A 20,296-nucleotide genomic window follows, 5' to 3' on the forward strand; every position below is an offset into this window, starting at 1 on the left:
GCGAGGCGTGGTCTATGGATAGAGTTGTACGCAGGAGGATGGATGTGCTGGAAATGAGATGTTTGAGGACAATATGTGGTGTGAGGTGGTTTGTTCGAATAAGTAACGTGAGGGTAAGAGAGATGTGTGGAAATAAAAAGAGCGTGGTTGAGAGAGCAGAAGAGGGTGTTTTAAAATGGTTTGGGCACATTGAGATAATGAGTGAGGAAAGATTGACCAAGAGGACATATGTGTCGGAGGTGGAGGGAACGAGGAGAAGTGGGAGACCAAATTGGAGGTGGAAAGATGGAGTGAAAAAGATTTTGTGTGATCGGGGCCTGAACATGCAGGAGGGTGAAAGGAGGGCAAGAAATAGAGTGAATTGGAGTCATGTGGTATACAGGGGTTGACGTGCTGTCAGTGGATTGAAGCAAGGCATGTGAAGCGTCTGAAGTAAACCATGGAAAGCTGTGTAGGTATGTATATTTGCGTGTGTGGACGTGTGTATGTACATGTGTATGGGGGGGGGGTGGGCATTTCTTTCGTCTGTTTCCTTGCGCTACCTCGCAAACGCGGGAGACAGCGACAAAGTATAAAAAAAAAAAAAAAAAAAAAAAAAAAAAAAAAAAAAAAATATATATATATATATACTTATTAGTCCACGTTGAAAATGAAACATTAACAGTTTACAAGTGCACTTTTCTGTAATAATCACATCATCAGGGGAGACAAAAGACAGAAATAACAGTCATTTGATATACAACTTAGAGACGTAGCTAGGACGCCATTTGGTAAACATGCAATTTTCGAAGACAGACAACGAGCGTATTATAAAATCATTATGTGGACAAGAAGGTATATTGTTTACAAATTTTTTCAACAATAATATTATCCAATTTCAATACACCTTGGCTAATATTAAGGTTATAGTTTTTTGTGTATCTAATAATGAAAGATTCAATTAAAGGCATTTTATTCTGGTCCTCTTCGTAAAGTATATGCCTTTTTGGTCACGTTGAAAACTATGATCATTGTATTGACTTCAGTAATGTTATCTCAGTTATGAATGTAAATGTTGCCTTCAGCAACAATGATAATATAAAGAATTTTTCTATCAGGAACTTAACAGGAAATTCTCCTTGTTGCATCTATAAAGTGTTATGTAAAAATTTTGATAAGTATTATGTTGGGCAGACTGGTAAGAATCTATCTGTTAGACTTAAGCGAAATAAATATAGTATAATGAAGGGACAACAGTGAAATGCCTTGTTTAATCACGTTAAAAACTATGATCATTGTATTGACTGGAGTAATGCCATCTCAGTTATCAACTTTAGCTCTAGAAATACGAAAAATATCATTGAATCTTCTGTTTCTAAATAGAGAAAGAGTTATAATCTTAATATTAGTGAAGGTTTATACAAAGTGGAAAACTTTATTGTTGATAAATTTGTAAAAAATTCACCTTCTTTTCCATATAATAAATTTATGATGCGCTCGTTGTCTGCCTTACACAAAAACATCTTTATCAAATGGCGTCCTGGCTACGACTTTTCGTTGTCTATCAACTAACTGTTATTTCTATCTATTTCTGAGCATAATAATCACCACTGAATTGAAATACACGGTATTTTACACACAATTATCGTGTTTCATTTTCCCGTTGACTCATAGGAATATATATATATATATATATATATATATATATATATATATATATATATATATATATATATATATATATATATATATATATATATATATATATATATATATATGTGTGTGTGTGTGTGTATTTGTTTCAACTCATTCATATATAATGGTGCACCTATATATACACATGTACAGATGAAAGTACTGTGCACTATCCTCCTCTCTCCAGCGGTCGGCAGCCACTGATGCATAGTTTGGCACACAACCCTCGGATGCTGACGTCACCATAACAGCTGCATAAGGGGCAACAGATGTTGTGTCTGCACACGGCATCAAGGCTTTGCACCCGACACTAATCCCATGACGTCAATGGCTGGGATATATATCGCGATGGAACCACCAACTAGATACATTGACGGGAACTCACCAGTGATCACAGTCAACATGAAGCCTCAACTTCTTTTGATGGCCGCTCTGGTCGTCTCTGCTACAGCCCAGAGGTCCTTCATCGAATCTGACGGTAAACTTTGCCTTTACTGACTGGACGTTTGTCTTTGTTTATATCTGTTTTAGTTGTTTTAACTCTGTTGTGGCTTTGCTTCTCTTGACTCGGTGAGTTTGTTTCTCTTGACTCAGTACGTGTGTTTGATTCTCATGATTCAACCAGTGGTTTTTTTCCCTTGATTCACCCAACGCATTTGGTTCTCTTGATTCATTCAGTTGGTTTGGTTCTCTTACTTCATCTAGTGGGTTTGGTTCTATTGCTTCATCCAGTGGGTTTGGTTCTCTTGTTTCATCTAGTGGGTTTGGTTCTCTTGCTTCATCCAGTAGGTTTGGTTCTCTTGATTCATGTAATGAGTTCGGTTCTCCTGATTCAGTCAGGAGGTTTGATTCTATTGTCTCATGTAATGAGTTCGGTTCTCCTGATTCAGTCTGGAGGTTTGATTCTATTGTCTCAGTTATTTAAGTTTTGTTTTCTTCATTCGTCCAGTGGGTTTGGCTCTCCTGACTCAGCCGGTGGGTTTGGCTCTCCTGACTCAGCCGGTGGGTTTGGCTCTCCTGACTCAGCCGGTGAGTTTGTCTCACTTGACTCATTCGGTGAGTTTGGTTATCTTGACCTACTTGGTGAGCTTTGTCCACTTGACGCAGCCAATGATTTTTTTTTTTTTTTCTGAACTCAGTCAGTGGGTTTGGTTCTCTTGACTTAGTAACTTTGTTTTCTAGACTCAGCCAGTAAGTTTGGTTCTCTCAACTCGGCCAAAGCGTTGTCTTCTCTTTAGTAAGCCAGTTCTTTTATCTTAGCCAGTGACTTTGTTTCTCTTGATTCAACCAGTCATATTAGTTTTCTTGACTCAGTGGGTGAGTTCGATTATCTTGACTAAGATAGTGAGCTTGATTCTCTTGACTCATCCAGTGAGGTTGTGTCTTTTGACTTTTTGATTTTCCTTTTTATATGGCTGCATTTCATCTTCATAAAGTTTCGTGTTTTCTGATAAATATCAGTGTGAAATCACTTTCTTATGTATGGATAGTCATAACTTTGATGATAAAACTATGACAGCCTCCCTGGTCCAGTAATCATGACTAATATGATAACGTTGTCGGAAACACTATGATAATCTTATTGCTGCAGGAAACATGGTTAATGTGATAACTTTGATGGTAAGACTGTGATAACCTTCCTTGTCCAGACTACACATCCGGTGTAATAACTCTCCTGATAACATTAAGATAATATCCCTTATTTAGAATCCACAGCTGGTTTGATGATTTCCCTTACTACATTAAGATAATCTCCTTGGTCCAAAATCCACAGCTGATATGATAACTTCCACTAATGAAATTAAAATTACGCTTCACAATAAAACGGTTTAAGGTTAGGTTAAGGAACGCCTACTCAGATACCATAGGTCGACAAACGACCTATTGATCATTTTATAGAAATTTTCAAAAGAAGTCTTTTTAGTAACGGGAAAGTTGTACTTGTAGAGGAGAATTCCTTTCCAGTAGCTATGAGGAAAACTACATAAACGTGCTAGATAATGACCTAACTCAAGATGCTGAAAACTTACAAATACTGAGAACATATCAGACTTAATTCTAGCTAAAACTGAGAGGCTTGCCTATGATATTGTAAATGGAGGAAACTTTGGTACAAGTGATCACCGAAATATCATTTTCAAGGTATCTCTCATCATTGCTTGTAATGCTGTGCAACACAAAACTCGTGTAATATATCACGTTACAAACTCTCCTGATCATCGTATTGCTCTTGACAGACAAATCTGGGAAGATATGGACGATGAAATCTATGTGGGCGTAGCATGGAAATGCTTCAGTAAAACATTTAAAATACTAAAGTGAATTCATGTCCCAATGACGACGGTTATTTCAAAAACTAAGCAATATTGTTAAAACAACGAAATAAAAATCTGATTATTCTTAAGAAAGTAACATAAAGGAACTCAGAGAGAACAACAACCATTATGATGGAGTAAGTTTTGTAATTTTCCGTAAAAATAGTTATCCATACAGGTGAAAGGAAACGCCAGTATGAAGTGTACGTTGCACAAAATAGCTAAAGAAACTCATGATTTCCGAGATATATTAGAAGCAAGAGAGTCATTACCCAGATACTCGAGTCGTATACTTCAGTAAAAGGTGACTTGGATAGAGACAGTGAAACCATGACAAAGATCCTAAACTATTGCTTTCTCATCAATAATCATTAATGAAGACGCGACTTATATCCAGGTTCTTATTCCGTTGCTAGGATAGGAGAACTTTTAACAACATCCACCTTCAAGGTATATGATAAACACTAAAAGGAAAGAGTTAATAAACGGAAGGTCTAGGTAAGTTTTACCCTAAGACATTAAAAGAAGTGAAAATGTATATCGTTAAGCCCTTGAATACTCTTTTCAATATATCTCTTGCTAGCCTTTTGAGGACCACCACTTGATAAACGATTCTTAGCATGATTTATGACGAAATCGTTCATGTCGGAAAAATCTGCTTGATACATTTTTTCTATAGTGACATTTAACATGGATGATGAAAGTAAAGTGGTTGATGTAAAGTCCCGCATCAAAGATTTTCTTAACAAAAGTTAAGTCAAATGTTATAGACGGAGCTATACCTATATGGTTAGGACATTGATTGACTGGCTGTAAAAACAAAAGGAAATAGTTATTAATGCTTAAGCCTCAGAATAGTTAAACATAATAATGCATTACATTTGAGACCAGTCTCCTTTCTCGTGCATATCAATAACACTGATGGTCTATAAAAAAATTTTTCATATAAAGAAATATCTGCTTATGTATTTTTGCAAGCTGAATCCAAATATGATGTCAGAATTTTTGTTCCAGCATACTCGCATATCATTACATACAGTATATTTGTGTCAGTGCTCTACGGAGCATTTGAAACAGAAACTTTAACAAACACAGTTATTTTCATCTTTTATGAAGTGCAATAGCTTCTTTCTGAAAGCCCAATCCTGGATAAATGAGTCATCAGTGGCCTGCGGAAACACGACTGGAAATGGTGGGACATTGAAACAATGCCCAATCCTGAGTATCAATTCTCTTTCAGTTGCAGACTAGAACTTTGTGTAAAAAGTGTTTTCTCCCCTCTGTTGGCAAATTATGCTTTTGTGTATTCAAGTGTTGTGCTGATGCCCCATCCACCATTATAATGCCGAGAAACTGTGTAAATAGTTCGTATTCTTTCTGCTACATCTGTGGTAAATTGACATTCATATCGGTAAAAACATTCTTTCACACCCCCTGTAAAGTTGGTGACCAGGATAAATGTTGGACTTCCCATATATGTTTTGTCACATGTGTCAGGCTTCTCACAGCATGGGCATAAGGTTCACGTAGTGCGCCTTTTGCCATTTCTATGGTTTGTAGAGAACCCAAAGATCACTCTTCGAATTGCTACTTATGCCTGACAAATATAAATAGTATAACACTAAAATCCAAGCATACCTTTAAACATTCTAATTTGCCATCTGCTAGAAGGCCAGAACCTCAGTAAGGAATTCCTATGCCAGAGCCTCTAAGAAATATGGCACACTGAGTGACGATGAGTTTAGGAATGAGAAGGTAGACCAAGCAGAGGACAATATGGATCCAACATTTGAAGCGAGATGTTCTAACAAGTGAACCACATTTGCTGAGTCAAGGAGGTCTTAATGATGCCGTCCGCGATTTAGATGTGTCTTAGATGCAAGCCAAACTTTTGGGTTTCAGGTTAAAGTGCTGGAATTTTCCCCAGAATTAAATCAAAGATTGCCTTTATCATGATCACCACATCGATTTCAAAGTTTTTTTTTCTCCCTTGAAGATGGTCTGGTATTTTTCAATGATGTTCTTTCTGTTATGGAGGCACTTTGCCACGAATATAAAACAGATGAGTGGTGCTTGTTTATTGACTCATCAAAAGTAAGCTTGAAAGCGGGTCTATTCGACACCAGAGATGTGTTTCCTCCCTTCCTCTGGCTCACGCAGGTAACATGAAGGAATCGTATGATAACTTGAAACTTCTATTGGAAAAAGATTAAGTACGGGGAATTGAAGTGGAATGTATTATGTGGCGACCTAAAGGTTCTGGCACTTTTACTAGGAATGTAACTTGGCTGTACGAGGTTCTTTTGTTTCCTCTGTGAGTAGGATAGCCAGGACAAGAAAAATTATTACCTAAAGAAAGTGTGGCCAAAACGAACATCACTGACTCCATGTCATCAATCCTCCTTTTGTTGGTCCTGAGAAAATTTATCTGCCTCCATTGTACATTATGCTCGGTTGATGAAGAACTTCGTCGAAGGTATGGATATAACTGGCAATAGATTCACATATTTGAGGAATTAATTCCCCGGAATCAGCAGAGAAAAAGTCAAGGAGGGTATTTCTGTAGGGCCTCAGATGAGGGAAATGCTTCGAGATAAAAAATTGGATGAAAGCTAGATGAAGTTGAAAAAAGATTTTTTGGGGGAATCACATATAAGAAAACTATGTGATGTAAAATATCTGTTGACTTCATATAAGCTCTTGGATACAATATGAGTCAAAAAAAAATTCTTTTTCTGGACTCTGATTTAGACTTTTCTTGGAAGTTTTTTGGGCAATCAGGGATGAGCATGGCGAAAGATTTCATTCGGAAATTTTGAACATGGAAAAGATATACCAAAGAAAGTGGAGCCCCTCTATGTTGGAAGATTACTAGGAAGGGATATTTCTGAGGCCAAATATAGACTAAAATCATACACTTATACATTTCAGAGGTAACTTTTTAAGTGTATTACCAGTCTTATTTATAAATGATTAATATATACTTATTGCAAAGCTTAATTGTTCTGTCACTGTAAAACCATGCCTGATGAAAAGTATTTAAGGTCCACCTATTTCAGTTCGTTGGACAAGATATAGTTGAAATATTTGATAACCAGTGTAACTGGGCTTCGTTGCATGATATCTATCTTCGCGCACGATGCTAAGTTCGGAAATTAATCCATAACAGAAACTAAATGTCTACAACTTCAAGGTGGCATAGAAAAAATGATGTATTAGACTTAGACGGTAATTGAATTTCAGTTGCTGATATTGCAAAGTCTCAAACACCGGTACTAAAACCGAAGAGCAAAAATTTATCAATTCTGTTGAGCTACACAACGGTTAAAAAGTAGGCGTTGCAGTCTTTAATGACTTACAGTTAGATAAAAAGTGGGTACAAGCAGTTCAAATGACAAATAAAATTTTTAGATTCATAGGTAATGTTTTCAAAAAAAAAATTGTGTGGAAATGATTCTTACTATATAATTAAAAGTTGCTTTCCCACATTAAAAAACTGTGTTTAGTTTTGGTTATCCTGCTTGAAAAAATGGGCAGACAGAATGGAGACAGTACAGTGACAAACAGCCAAGATAATATCCGGAATGAGAAAGAAATTATAAGAGAATCGACTAAACGAATTAAGCTAATAAAACTTAGACCAAAATAGCTTAAGAGGTGATTTAATGAGGCTTTTTAAGATTATCAAAGACTCTTCATACAAGATATGTTTAATTTTATTCAAAATTTAGAAAAGAAATCTTGCAGAGGCATTTTGCATCGAACGAATACTCATTTTTAACATAACTTTTTTCGTCTGTGATTAGTTAAAAACAGTGTCATAGACTCGATAAAGAAAAGACCTGAAGAACACTCGATTCCAGTTCACGACTGACACTACATACGCCTCCTCAATCACGAGATATTTCATTGGTATTTCTCTTTAAATCACCAATACGCTTTTTTCCTTTTGCTCCATTAATCTTGGACTTATTTCTCTTTCACTTTAACGAGCAGACTCAAAATGACCCAATATCCTGTTCTTATTTGCATTCCTTTGTAATAACTTGATGTTTAATTTTCTGTTCCAGGACAAGAGGTTCTTCCCAGCGGAGATCTTACAATGAATGTCAGGGTATGTACTTTAATCTCTTCCTTACTCACATTCAATAAAACTGTACACACACACACACACACACACACGCACGGGGTGGGGGGTGGTTTACTAAACCGTCATGCTTACAAGCGCCGCCTGGAATCAAACACACAGGCTTGAATTCTGGTCGCTGCAACCGGTGCACAATCCACCCAGCCATTCATCTTCCCTTAGGGGCAGGTCAATAGTATCGGTTAGGATGTGTGAACAAGTGTGCATACATACAAAGAAGTAAACACATGGTACATATATAAAAGTTACAGAGACGGGCAACACGAAAGTATAACTCCCTCCACATAACAAACTAAATGTAATTATATCATTTTTACTTTTCTGTTATACTTGATCACCTTTTCTCGCGTTAGGGAGGTAGCACCAAGAAACAGACGAAGAAAGACCCATCCGCTGACTTACACACATGTATACATATACCTACATGCACGTACATATACATAAATAAACATATCATATACACATGTACTTATATATACTTACACATTACGCATGTATATACATACATAAGTGCAGGCCTATTCATATATGCAAATGTAGATATTCATACTTGCTCGCTCTTATCCATTCCTGGTGCCACCCCAATCTTCAGGAACAATATTGCCATTCGTTGTGTTAGCGTGGTAGAGTCAGGAAAAACAAGTCTCATCAGCTCACACTGATTCTCTAGCTCTCATAAGTAATGCACCGAAACCACAGTTTCATATCCATATCCAGACTCCACAAACCTTTCCATGGATTAGACCGGACGTTTCACATACCCTAGCTGAGCCCGCTAACAGCACGTTGACCCCAGTATACCATAACGTTCTAATTTATTTCAATCCGTGCATGCTTCTCCTCCTCCTGCATGTTCAGTCCCCGATCGCTCAAAATGTTTTTCATTCAATCCTTCCACCTCCAATTTGGTCTACCGATTCTCCTGATGCATACAACCTTTTCTCACTCATTCTCTCCATGTATCAAAACCATTTGAATACGCCCTCTTCTGTTGTCTTAACCACACTCTCTTTTACTACATATCTCTCTTACCCTTTCATTAATACCAGAAGAAACCACGTCACATCTCAATTGTCCTCAAACATTTCATTTCCAACACATCCATCCTCTTCTGCTGAACCCTATCTATAGCCCATGCCTCACAACCATATAATATTGTTGAAACTATATTCCTTCAAACATACATCTTTCTGTCTCCAACATAACGTTCTCTTTTGCACATATTCCTCATCGCTTCCAGAACCTTTTTCCTCCCTCCCACTTTAAGACTCTTCCGTTTTCATGGTCCCGTTCGCTGCCGAGTCTACTTCCGAATATCTTAAACATTTTCTTCCTCCAATTTTCTCGTTTTACAGTTGCATCCCAGCTAACTTGTCCTTCAACCCAGCTGAAGTAAATAACCATGCTTTTGTTCACATTAACTCACATATTTCTCCTTTCAAACACTCCTCCAAACTCAGTCACCACTTCCGTAGTTTCTCACTTGAGTCAGCTACCAGTGCAGTACCATCGGTGAACAACGAATGACACTTCCCACGCACTCTTATCACCAACATACTGCATAAAAGCCCCTCTCTCAAAGACTATTTCATTTACATTCTTCTGTACCCTATCCTTAAACAAAGTAAAGGACCATGGTGACATCACATACTCTTCCTTCAAACTTTCCTTCACTGGGACACATTCACTTTTCTCTCTTCCTTCTCGTACACACGATTTACACCTTTGATGAAAGCCTCGAATTCATTTTAAAATTTTACCTCTCACAACATATGTATTGAAGTCCCTCCACAAAGCATCTCTGTAAACCCTATCAAATGCATTCTTAAGATCCATAAATGCCATACACGAATCATTCTGTTTTTGTATTTCTCAGATTTATTCTTCAAAGCAAACACAAGGTCCACACATCCTCTATCACGTCTGAAACTAAACTGTTCCTCCCCAGTCTGATGTTCTGTACATGCCTACAGCCTCTCAATCAATACCCTCCCATACAATTTACCAGGTATATTCAACAAACTTATGCCTATAAAATAGCATCATACATCCATTTCACTAATCCTCAGCCACTTCAGCCTTTCGAACGTTCTCAATTTGTCTAACAATGTTCTTGTACTTCTTAGGTAGATCAGAAATAAACAGGCAAGAATTCAAGGCAAGCATATAATCAAACTCACGTAGAACCAGTGGTGTTATTCATCTCAGGCACAGAGTATCACAACGCACCACAACAAAACATAATTTTTCGTGACTCATATAATATATTGAAGTGACACAATCCAAGATACGTTTTTGTTTTGTCCAGGGGATAATTGAAATGATCTGTTCGGCATGGTTGTGGAAGAGGAGTTTATGTTTCAGCGTATTTCACAAGACAGCAAGGGAATAGGTGTGAGGGAATGCGGCCTCGTTCCTCTCTTCTTGGCGCTGCTTTGCTACCTCAAGAAACGATAATCCAACACACACACACACACACACACACACACACACACACACACACATATATATATATATATATATATATATATATATATATATATATATATATATATATATATATATATATATATATATATATGGGAGAGATAGCCAGATAGCGTAATTGGATTACGTGTGAATTGATAGGCGCGCGAAAGAGAGACTTTTGGATGTTAATGTGCTGAGAGGTGCAACTGGAAGGATATCTAACCATTATCTTGTGGAGGCGATGGTGAATATTTGTAGAGGTTTTCAGAAAAGAAGAGAGAATGTTGGGGTAAAGAGAGTGGTGAGAGGAAATGAGTTTGGGAAGGAGACTTGTGTGCGAAAGTACCAGGAGAGACTGAGTACAAAATGGAAAAAGGTGAGAACAAAGGAGGTAAGGGGCTGAGGGAGAAGTGAGATGTATTAAGGGAAGCAGTCAAGGCTTGTGCAAAAGATGCTTATGGTATGAGAAGCGTGGGAGGTGGGCAGAATAGAAAGAGTAGTGAGTGGTGGAATGAAGAAGTAAGATTATTAGTGAACGAGAAGAGAAAGGCACTTGGACGATTTTTGCAGGAGAATAATGCAAATGACTGGAAGATATATAAAAGGAAGAGGCAGGAGGTCAAGAGAAAGGTGCAAGAGGTGAAAAAGGGCGAATGAGAGTTGGGGTGAGAGAGTATTATCAAATTTTAGGAAAAATAAAAAGATCTTTTGGAAGGAGGTAAATAAAGTGTTCATGACAAGGGAACAAATGGGAACATCAGAGAAGGGGGCTAATGGGGTGGTGATGACAAGTATTGATGATGTAAGAAGGATATGGAGTGAATATTTTGAAGGTTTGTTGAATGTGTTTGATGATGGAGTAGTAGATATAGGGAGTTTTGGTCGACGTGGTCTGCAAAGTGAAAGGGTTATGGAGATTGATTTGGTAAACAGAGAAGAGGTAGTAAAAGCTTTGCGGAAGATGAAAGCCGGCAAGGCAGCGGGTGTGGATGGTATTGCAGTGGAATTTATACAAAAAGAGAAGACTGTATTGTTAATTGGTTCGTAAGGTTATTTAATGTATGTATGACTCATTGTGAGGTGCCTGAGGATTGGCTGAATGCTTGCATAGTGCCATTGTACAAAGGCAAAGGGGATAAGAGTGAGTGCTCAAATTGCAGTGGTATAAGTTTGCTGCGTAATCCTGTAAATATTATATGGGAGTGTATTGATTGAGAGGGTGAAGGCATGTACAGAGGTCCAGATTGGGGAAGAGCAGTGTAGTTTCAGAAGTGGTACAGGATGTGTGATTCAGGTGTTTCCTTTGAAAAATATGAGAAATACTTTGAAAAGCAAATTGATTTTTATGTAGCATTTATGGATCTGGAGAATGCATATGATTGAGTTGATAGAGATGCTCTGTGGAAGGTATTAAGAATATATGGTGTGGTAGGCAAGTTGTTAGAAGCAGTGAAAAGTTTTTATCGAGGATGTAAAGCATGTGTACGTGTGGGAAGAGAGGAAAGTGACTGGTTCTCAATGAATGTTGGTTTGCGGCAGGGGTGAGTGATGTCTCCATGCTTGTTTAATTTGTTTATGGATGGGACTGTTAGGGAGATGAACGCAAGAGTTTTGGAAAGAAGGGCAATTATGCAGTCTGTTGTAGATGAGAAAGCTTGGAAAGTAAGTCAGTTGATGTTCGCTGATGATGCAGCGCTGGTGGCTGATTCGTGCGAGAAACTGCAAAAGTTAATGACTGAGTTTGGCAAAGTGTGTGAAAGAAGAAAACTGAGAGTAAATGTGAATGAGAGCAAGGTTATTAAGTACAGTAGGTTTGAGGGTCAAGTCAATTGGGAGGTAAGTTTAAATGGAGAAAAACTGGAGGAAGTGAAGTGTTTTAGATATCTTGGGGTGGATTTGGCTGCGGATGGAACCATGCAAGTGAAAGAAAATCACAGGGTGGGGGAGGGGTCGAAAGTCCTGGGAGCGTTGAAAAATGTCTGGAAGTCGAGAACGTTATCTTGGAATGGAAAAATGGGGATGTTTGAAGGGATAGGGGTTCCAACAATGTTATATGGTTGCGAGGCGTGAGCTATAGATAGAGTTGTGCGGAGGAGGGTGGATGTCCTGGAAATGAGATGTTTCAGGACAATATGTGGTGTGAGGTGGTTTGATCAAGTAAGTAAAAAAGGTTAAGAGAGATGTGTGGTAATGAAACGAGTATGGTTGAGAGAGGAGATGAGGGTGTTTTGAAATGGTGTTGTCTCACGTTGAGAAAGAGTGAGGAAAGATTGACCAAGAGGATATATGCCCCAGAGTTGGAGGATTGAGTACAAGTGGGAGACCATATAGGAGGTGGAAACATGGAGTGAAAACGATTTTGAGTGATCGGGGTCTGAACATGCGGGATGGCGAAAGGCGTGCAAGGAATAGAGTGAATTGGAATGATGTGGTATACCGGAGTCGACGTGCTGTCAATGGATTGAACCAGGGCATGTGAAGCGTTTGAGGTAAACCATGGAAAGTTTTGTTGGGCATGGATGTGGAAAAGGAGCTGTGCTTTCGGTGCATTATACATAACAGCTAGAGACTGAGTGTGAACGAATGTGGCCTTTGTTGTCTTTTCTCAGCGCTACCTCTCGCACATGCGGGGGAAGGGGGTTTTCTTTTCATGTGTGGCGGGGTGGCGAAAGTGAATGAATAAGGGAAGACAGTATGAATTATGTTAATGTGTATACATGTATGTCTCTGTATACATGCATATACATACACAGACATATACATATATACACATGTGCATAATTCTTGGTTGCTGCCTTTCTTCATTCTCGTCGCCACCCCGCCACACATAAAATGAGAACCCGTCCCCCAGCATGCTCGTGAGGTAGCGCTAGGAAAAGACAACAAAGGCCTCATTCGTTCACAGTCAGTCTCTATCTGTCATGTATAATGCACCGAAACCGTAGCTTCCTCTCCACATTCAGGCCTCATAAAACTTTCCATGATTTACCACAGACGCTTCACATACCCTAGTTAAATCCATTGACATCACTTCGACCCCAGTATACCACATCGTTCCAATTCACTACATTCTTTGCACGCCTTTCACCCTCTTGAATGTTCAGGCCCCGATCGCTCAAAATCTTTTTCACTCCATACTTGCACCTCCAATATGGTCTCACACTTCTCCTCCTTCCCTTCACCTCTGACACATATATCCTCTTTGTCAATCTTTCCTCAGTCATTCTCTCTTTGTGGCCCATCCATTTCAAAACACCTTTTTCTGCTCTCTCAACCACACCCTTTTAATTTCCATACATTTTTCTTACCCTTTCATTATTTACTCGATCAAATCACCTCACAACACATATTGTCCTCAAACATTTAATTTCCAACACATCCACACTTCTCCGCTCTACTTTATCTATAGCCCACTCCTCGCAACCATACAACATTGTTGGAACCACTATTCCTTCAAACATACCCATTTTTGCTATCCGAGATAATGTTTTCGTCTTTCCCACATTTTTTATCGCTCATAGAGCTTTCGTCCCTTCTCCCACCCTGTGACACACCTCCGCTTCCATGGTTCCATCCGTTGCAAAATCCACTCCCAGATATCTAAAACACTTCACTTCCTCCAGTTTTTCGCCACTCAAACTTACCTCGTAATTCACCTGTCCCTCAACCTACTGTACCGAATAACCTCGCTCTTATTCACATTTCCTCTCAGCTTTCTTCTTTCACACACTTTACCAAACTCAGTCACCACCTTCTGCAGTTTCTCACCCGAATCAGCGAACAACAACTCACTTTCCAAGCATTCTCATCCACAACAGACTGCATACTTGCCCCTCTCGCCAAAACTCTTGCATTCACCTCGCTAACAGCCCCATCTATAATCAAATTAAACAACCATGGAGACATCACGCACCCCAATAGCAAACAAACATTCACTGATAACCAATCACTTTCCTCTCTTCCTACACGTACACATGCCTTACATCCTCGGTAAAAACTTTTCACTGCTTCTAACAACTTGTCACTCATTCCATATATTCTTAATACCTTCCACAGAGCATCTGTATCAGCTCTATCATATGCCTTTTCCAGTTCCATAAATGCTGCATAGAAATCCATTTGTTTCCCTAAGTATTTCACACATACATTCTTCAAAGCAAGCACCTGATCCGCACATCCTCTACCACTTCTGAAACCACACTGCTCTTCCCCAATCTGATGCTCTGTACATGCCTTCACCCTCTCAGTGAATGCCCTCCCATATAATTTTCCAGGAATACTCAACAAACTTATACTTTTGTAATTTCAGGACTCACCTTTATCCCCTTTGGCTTTGTTCAATGGCACCATGCAGGTATTCCGCCAATCCTCAGGCACTTCACCATGAGCCATTCATACATTAAATACCCTTACCAATCAGTCAACAATACAGTCACATCCTATTATAATAAATTCCACTTCAATACCATCCAAACCTCCCGCCTTGCCGGCTTTCATCATCCACAAAGCTTTCACCACCTCCTCTCTGTTTACCATATCATTCTCCCTAAACCTTTTACTTCTCACATATGTACACCTAGATTATTTAGATTATCTATCATTATCTTCATTACACTATATGGTATCACTGAATACCTTTCATATTGTACAGGGTATTGTACTTTAATAGAATTACGTACATATTCTGTATTATGTAAGTAGAACATGTAATATGTCTTCCTATATGTTATGCAAAGAATACTTACTCTTCACTGTTTATAGTTTTTATGGCATTCAACTCTTCGCTAAACCTCAGTTTTTTCATCATGCTTTCATGAGAGATGATATAACGATAGTCATGAAGTCACAATAAGGGGAAAGTTGTTGTTACACTTTTCGTACAGTCATGTTTACTTGATGCATTCTACTTTTGACTGACTGGAATGCTTATAAGTGTGGCCCCTTCTGTCACCTAAGGATGGGTAAAATTATTGTGTGATTTATCCTGAATATTTAGGAAGGTATGGGGAATCCATGCAGTATACGGGGAGCGACGTGGCATACCTAGGATGAACCAAGGCATATGGAAATCGTGAGGAGAAATCATGATATGGTCTGTTTCTAAACTTGTGTGTTCTGAGTACTCTTAGTGAATTGAGAGGAAGGGAGAGATTTGCATCCTTACTGCTCGGTATTTGTGTGTGTGTGTGTGTGTGTGTGTGTGTGTGTGTGGGTGGGTGGGTGTGTGTCTCTGTGCCTGTCTCTCTGTCCTTGTGCATATATATATATATATATATATATATATATATATATATATATATATATATATATATATATATATATATATATATATATATATATATATATATATATATATATATATATACATATATATATATATATATATATATATATATATATATATATATATATATATATATATATATATATATATATATATATATATATGTATATATATATATATATATATATATATATATATATATATATATATATATATATATATATATATATATATATATATATATATATATATATATATATATATATATATATATATTCTATATATTTTGCTTTCTCGCTGTCTCCCGCGTTAGCGAGGTAGCGCAAGGAAACAGACGAAAGAATGACCCAATCCACCCACATACACATGTATATGCATACTAGTCCACACACACAAATATACATATCTATACATCTCAAGGTATACATGTATATACGCACAGAGACATATACATATATACACGTGTACATAATTCATACTGTCTGCCATTATTCATTCCCATCGCCATCCAGCCACACATGTAATAACAACCCCCTCCCCCCTCATGTGTGCAAGGTTGTGCTAGGAAAAGACAACAGAGGCCCCATTCGTTCACAATCAGTCTCTAGCTGTCATGTAATAATGCACCGAAACCACAGCTCCATTTCCCCATCCAGGCCCCACATTACTTTCCATGGTTTACCCCAGACGCTTCACATGCCTGGTTCAATCCATTGACAGCACGTCGGCCCCGGTATACCACATCGTTCCAATTCACTCTATTCCTTGAACGCCGTTCACCCTCCTGAATGTTCAGGCCCCGATCACTCAAAATCCTTTTCAGTCCATCTTTCCACCTCCAATTTGGTCTCCCACTTCTCCTCGTTCCCTCCACCTCTGACACATATATCCTCTTGGTCAATCTTTCCTCACTCATTCTCTCCATGTGCCCAAACCATTTCAAAACACCCTCTTCTGCTCTCTCAACCACGCTCTTCTTATTTCCACACATCTCTCTTACCCTTACATTACTTACTCGATCAAACCACCTCACACCACATATTGTCCTCAAACATCTCATTTCCAGCACATCCTCCCTCCTGCGCACAACTCTATCCATAGCCCACGCCTCGCAACCATACAACATTGTTGGAACCACTATTCCTTCAAACATACCCATTTTTGCTTTCCGAGATAATGTTCTCGACTTCCACACATTCTTCAAGGCTCCCAGAATTTTCGCCCCCTCCCCCACCCTATGATTCACTTCCGCTTCCATGGTTCCATCCGCTGCCAGATCCACTCCCAGATATCTAGAACACTTTACTTTCTCCATTTTTTCTTCTTTCAAACTTACCACCCAATTGACTTGACCCTCAACCCTACTGTACCTAATAACCTTGCTCTTATTCACATTTACTCTTAACTTTCTTCTTTCACACACTTTACCAAACTCAGTCACCAGCTTCTGCAGAATCTCACATGATTCAGCCACCAGCGCTGTATCATCAGCGAACAACAACTGACTCATTTCCCAAGTTCTCTCATCCACAACAGACTGCATTCTTGCCCCTCTTTCCAAAACTCTTTCATTCACCTCCCTAACAACCCATCCATAAACAAATTAAACAACCATGGAGACATCACACACCCATGCCGCAAACCTACATTCACTGAGAATAAATCACTTTCCTCTCTTCCTACACGTACACATGCCTTACATCCTCGATAAAAACTTTTTACTGCTTCTAACAACTTGCCTCACACACCATATATTCTTAATACATTCCACAGAGCATCTCAATCAACTCTATCATGTGCCTTCTCAAGATCCATAAATGCTTTTCTAAGTATTTCTCACATGCATTCTTCAAAGCAAACACCTGATCTACACATCCTCTATCACTTCTGAAACCACACTGCTCTTCCCCAATCTGATGCTCTGTACATGCCTTCACCCTCTCAAGCAATGCCCTCCCATATAATTTCCCAGGAATACTCAACAAACTTATACCTCTGTAATTTGAGCACTCACTCTTATCCCCTTTCACTTTGTACAATGGCACTATGCACGCATTCCGCCAATCCTCAGGCACCTCACCATGAATCATATATACATTAAATAACCTTACCAACCAGTCAACAATACAGTCACCCCCTTTTTTGATAAATTCCACTGCAATACCATCCAAACCTGCTGCCTTGCCGGCTTTCATCTTCAGCAAAGCTTTTACTACCTCTTCTCCGTTTACCAAATCATTTTCCCTAACCCTCTCACTTTGAACACCACCTTGACCAAAACACCCTATATCTGCCACTCCATCATCAAACACATTCAACAAATCTTGAAAATACTCACTCCATCTCCTTCTCACATCACCACTACTTTTTATCACCTCCCCATTAGCCCGCTTCACTGAAGTTCCCATTTGTTCCCTTGTCGTACGCACTTTATTTACCACCTTCCAAAAATCTTCTTATTCTCCTTAGAATCTAATGATACTCTCTCACCCTAACTCTCATTTGCCCTCTTTTTCACCTCTTGCACCTTTTTCTTGATCTCTTGTCTCTTTCTTTTATACATCTCCCATTCCTTTGCATTTTTCCCTGCAAAAATCGTCCAAATGCCTCTCTCTTCTCTTTCACTATCAATCTTACTTCTTCATCCCACCACTCGCTACCCTTTCTAATCAACCCATCTCTCACGCATCTCATGCCACAAGCATCTTTTGCGCAAGTAATCACTGCTTCTCTAAATACATCCCATTCCTCCCACACACCTCTTACCTCCTTTCTTCTCACCTTTTTCCATTCTGTACGCAGTCTCTCCTGGTACTTCCTCACACAAGTCTCCTTCCCAAGCTCACTTACTCTCACCACTCTGTTCACCCGAACATTCTCTCTTCTTTTCTGAAACTTCTGTTTCAGGAGTAGTGCTACTCCTTCCCTTGCTCTTGTCCTCTCACTAACCCCTGACTTTACTCCCAAGACATTCCCAAACCACTCTTCCCCTTTACCCTTGAGCTTCGTTTCACTCAGAGCCAAAACATCCAAGTTCCTTTCCTCAAACGTACTACCTATCTCTCCTTTTTTCTCATCTTAGTTACATCGACACACATTTAGACACCCCAGTCTGAGCATTCGAGGAGGATGAGCACTCCCAGCGTGACTTCTTCTGTTTCCCCCTTTTAGAAAGTGAAAATACAATGAGGGGAGGGTTTCTGGAACCCCGCTCCCTCCCCTTTTAGTCGCCTTCTACGACACGCAGGGAATACGTGGGAAGTATTCTTTCTCCCCTATCCCCAGGGATAATATATATATATATATATATATATATATATATATATATATATATATATATATATATATATATATATATATATATATATATATATATATGTATATATATATTTTTTTTTTCATACTATTCGCCATTTCCCTCGATAGCGAGGTAGCGTTAAGAACAGAGGACTGGGCCTTTGAGGGAATATTCTCACCTGGCCCCCTTCTCTGTTCCTTCTTTTGGAAAATTAAAATATATATATATATATATATATATATATATATATATATATATATATATATATATATATATATATATATATATATATATATATATATATATATATATATATATATATATGATACAGCGCTGGTGGCTGATTCATGTGAGAAACTGCAGAAGCTGGTGACTGAGTTTGGTAAAGTGTGTGGAAGAAGAAAGTTGAGAGTAAATGTGAATAAGAGCAAGGTTATTAGGTACAGTAGGGGTGAGGGTCAAGTCAATTGGGAGGTGAGTTTGAATGGAGAAAAACTGGAGGAAGTGAAGTGTTTTAGATATCTGGGAGTGGATCTGTCAGCGGATGGAACCATGGAAGCGGAAGTGGATCATAGGGTGGGGGAGGGGGCGAAAATTTTGGGAGCCTTGAAAAATGTGTGGAAGTCGAGAACATTATCTCGGAAAGCGAAAATGGGTATGTTTGAGGGAATAGTGGTTCCAACAATGTTGTATGGTTGCGAGGCGTGGGCTATGGATAGAGATGTGCGCAGGAGGATGGATGTGCTGGAAATGAGATGTTTGAGGACAATGTGTGGTGTGAGGTGGTTTGATCGAGTAAGTAACGTAAGGGTAAGAGAGATGTGTGGAAATAAAAAGAGCGTGGTTGAGAGAGCAGAAGAGGGTGTTTTGAAATGGTTTGGGCACATGGAGAGAATAAGTGAGGAGAGATTGACCAAGAGGATATATGTGTCGGAGGTGGAGGGAACGAGGAGAAGAGGGAGACCAAATTGGAGGTGGAAAGATGGAGTGAAAAAGATTTTGTGTGATCGGGGCCTGAACATGCAGGAGGGTGAAAGGAGGGCAAGGAATAGAGTGAATTGGAGTCATGTGGTATACAGGGGTTGACGTGCTGTCAGTGGATTGAATCA

At 38.9% G+C, this 20,296-nt stretch overlaps 1 protein-coding gene across 4 annotated transcripts in view; it reads left to right on the forward strand.

Moving 5' to 3' along the window:
* The window catches only part of LOC139761025 (turripeptide Gsg9.2-like), a 364,470-nt gene that overhangs the window by 331,853 nt on the left and 12,321 nt on the right, over positions 1 to 20,296 (forward strand). For 3 of the 4 annotated variants that reach the window (XM_071684766.1, XM_071684769.1, XM_071684765.1), the window contains exon 2: positions 8,060 to 8,103. In XM_071684766.1, the coding sequence (XP_071540867.1) occupies positions 8,060 to 8,103 (44 nt within the window). Of the gene's footprint in view, positions 1 to 2,007; positions 2,153 to 8,059; positions 8,104 to 20,296 lie in introns of those variants that run through there. The other variant, XM_071684764.1, reaches the window with a different exon arrangement.

Source organism: Panulirus ornatus, chromosome 39, assembly GCF_036320965.1.
Source record: "Panulirus ornatus isolate Po-2019 chromosome 39, ASM3632096v1, whole genome shotgun sequence".
Classification (NCBI taxonomy): domain Eukaryota; kingdom Metazoa; phylum Arthropoda; class Malacostraca; order Decapoda; family Palinuridae; genus Panulirus; species Panulirus ornatus.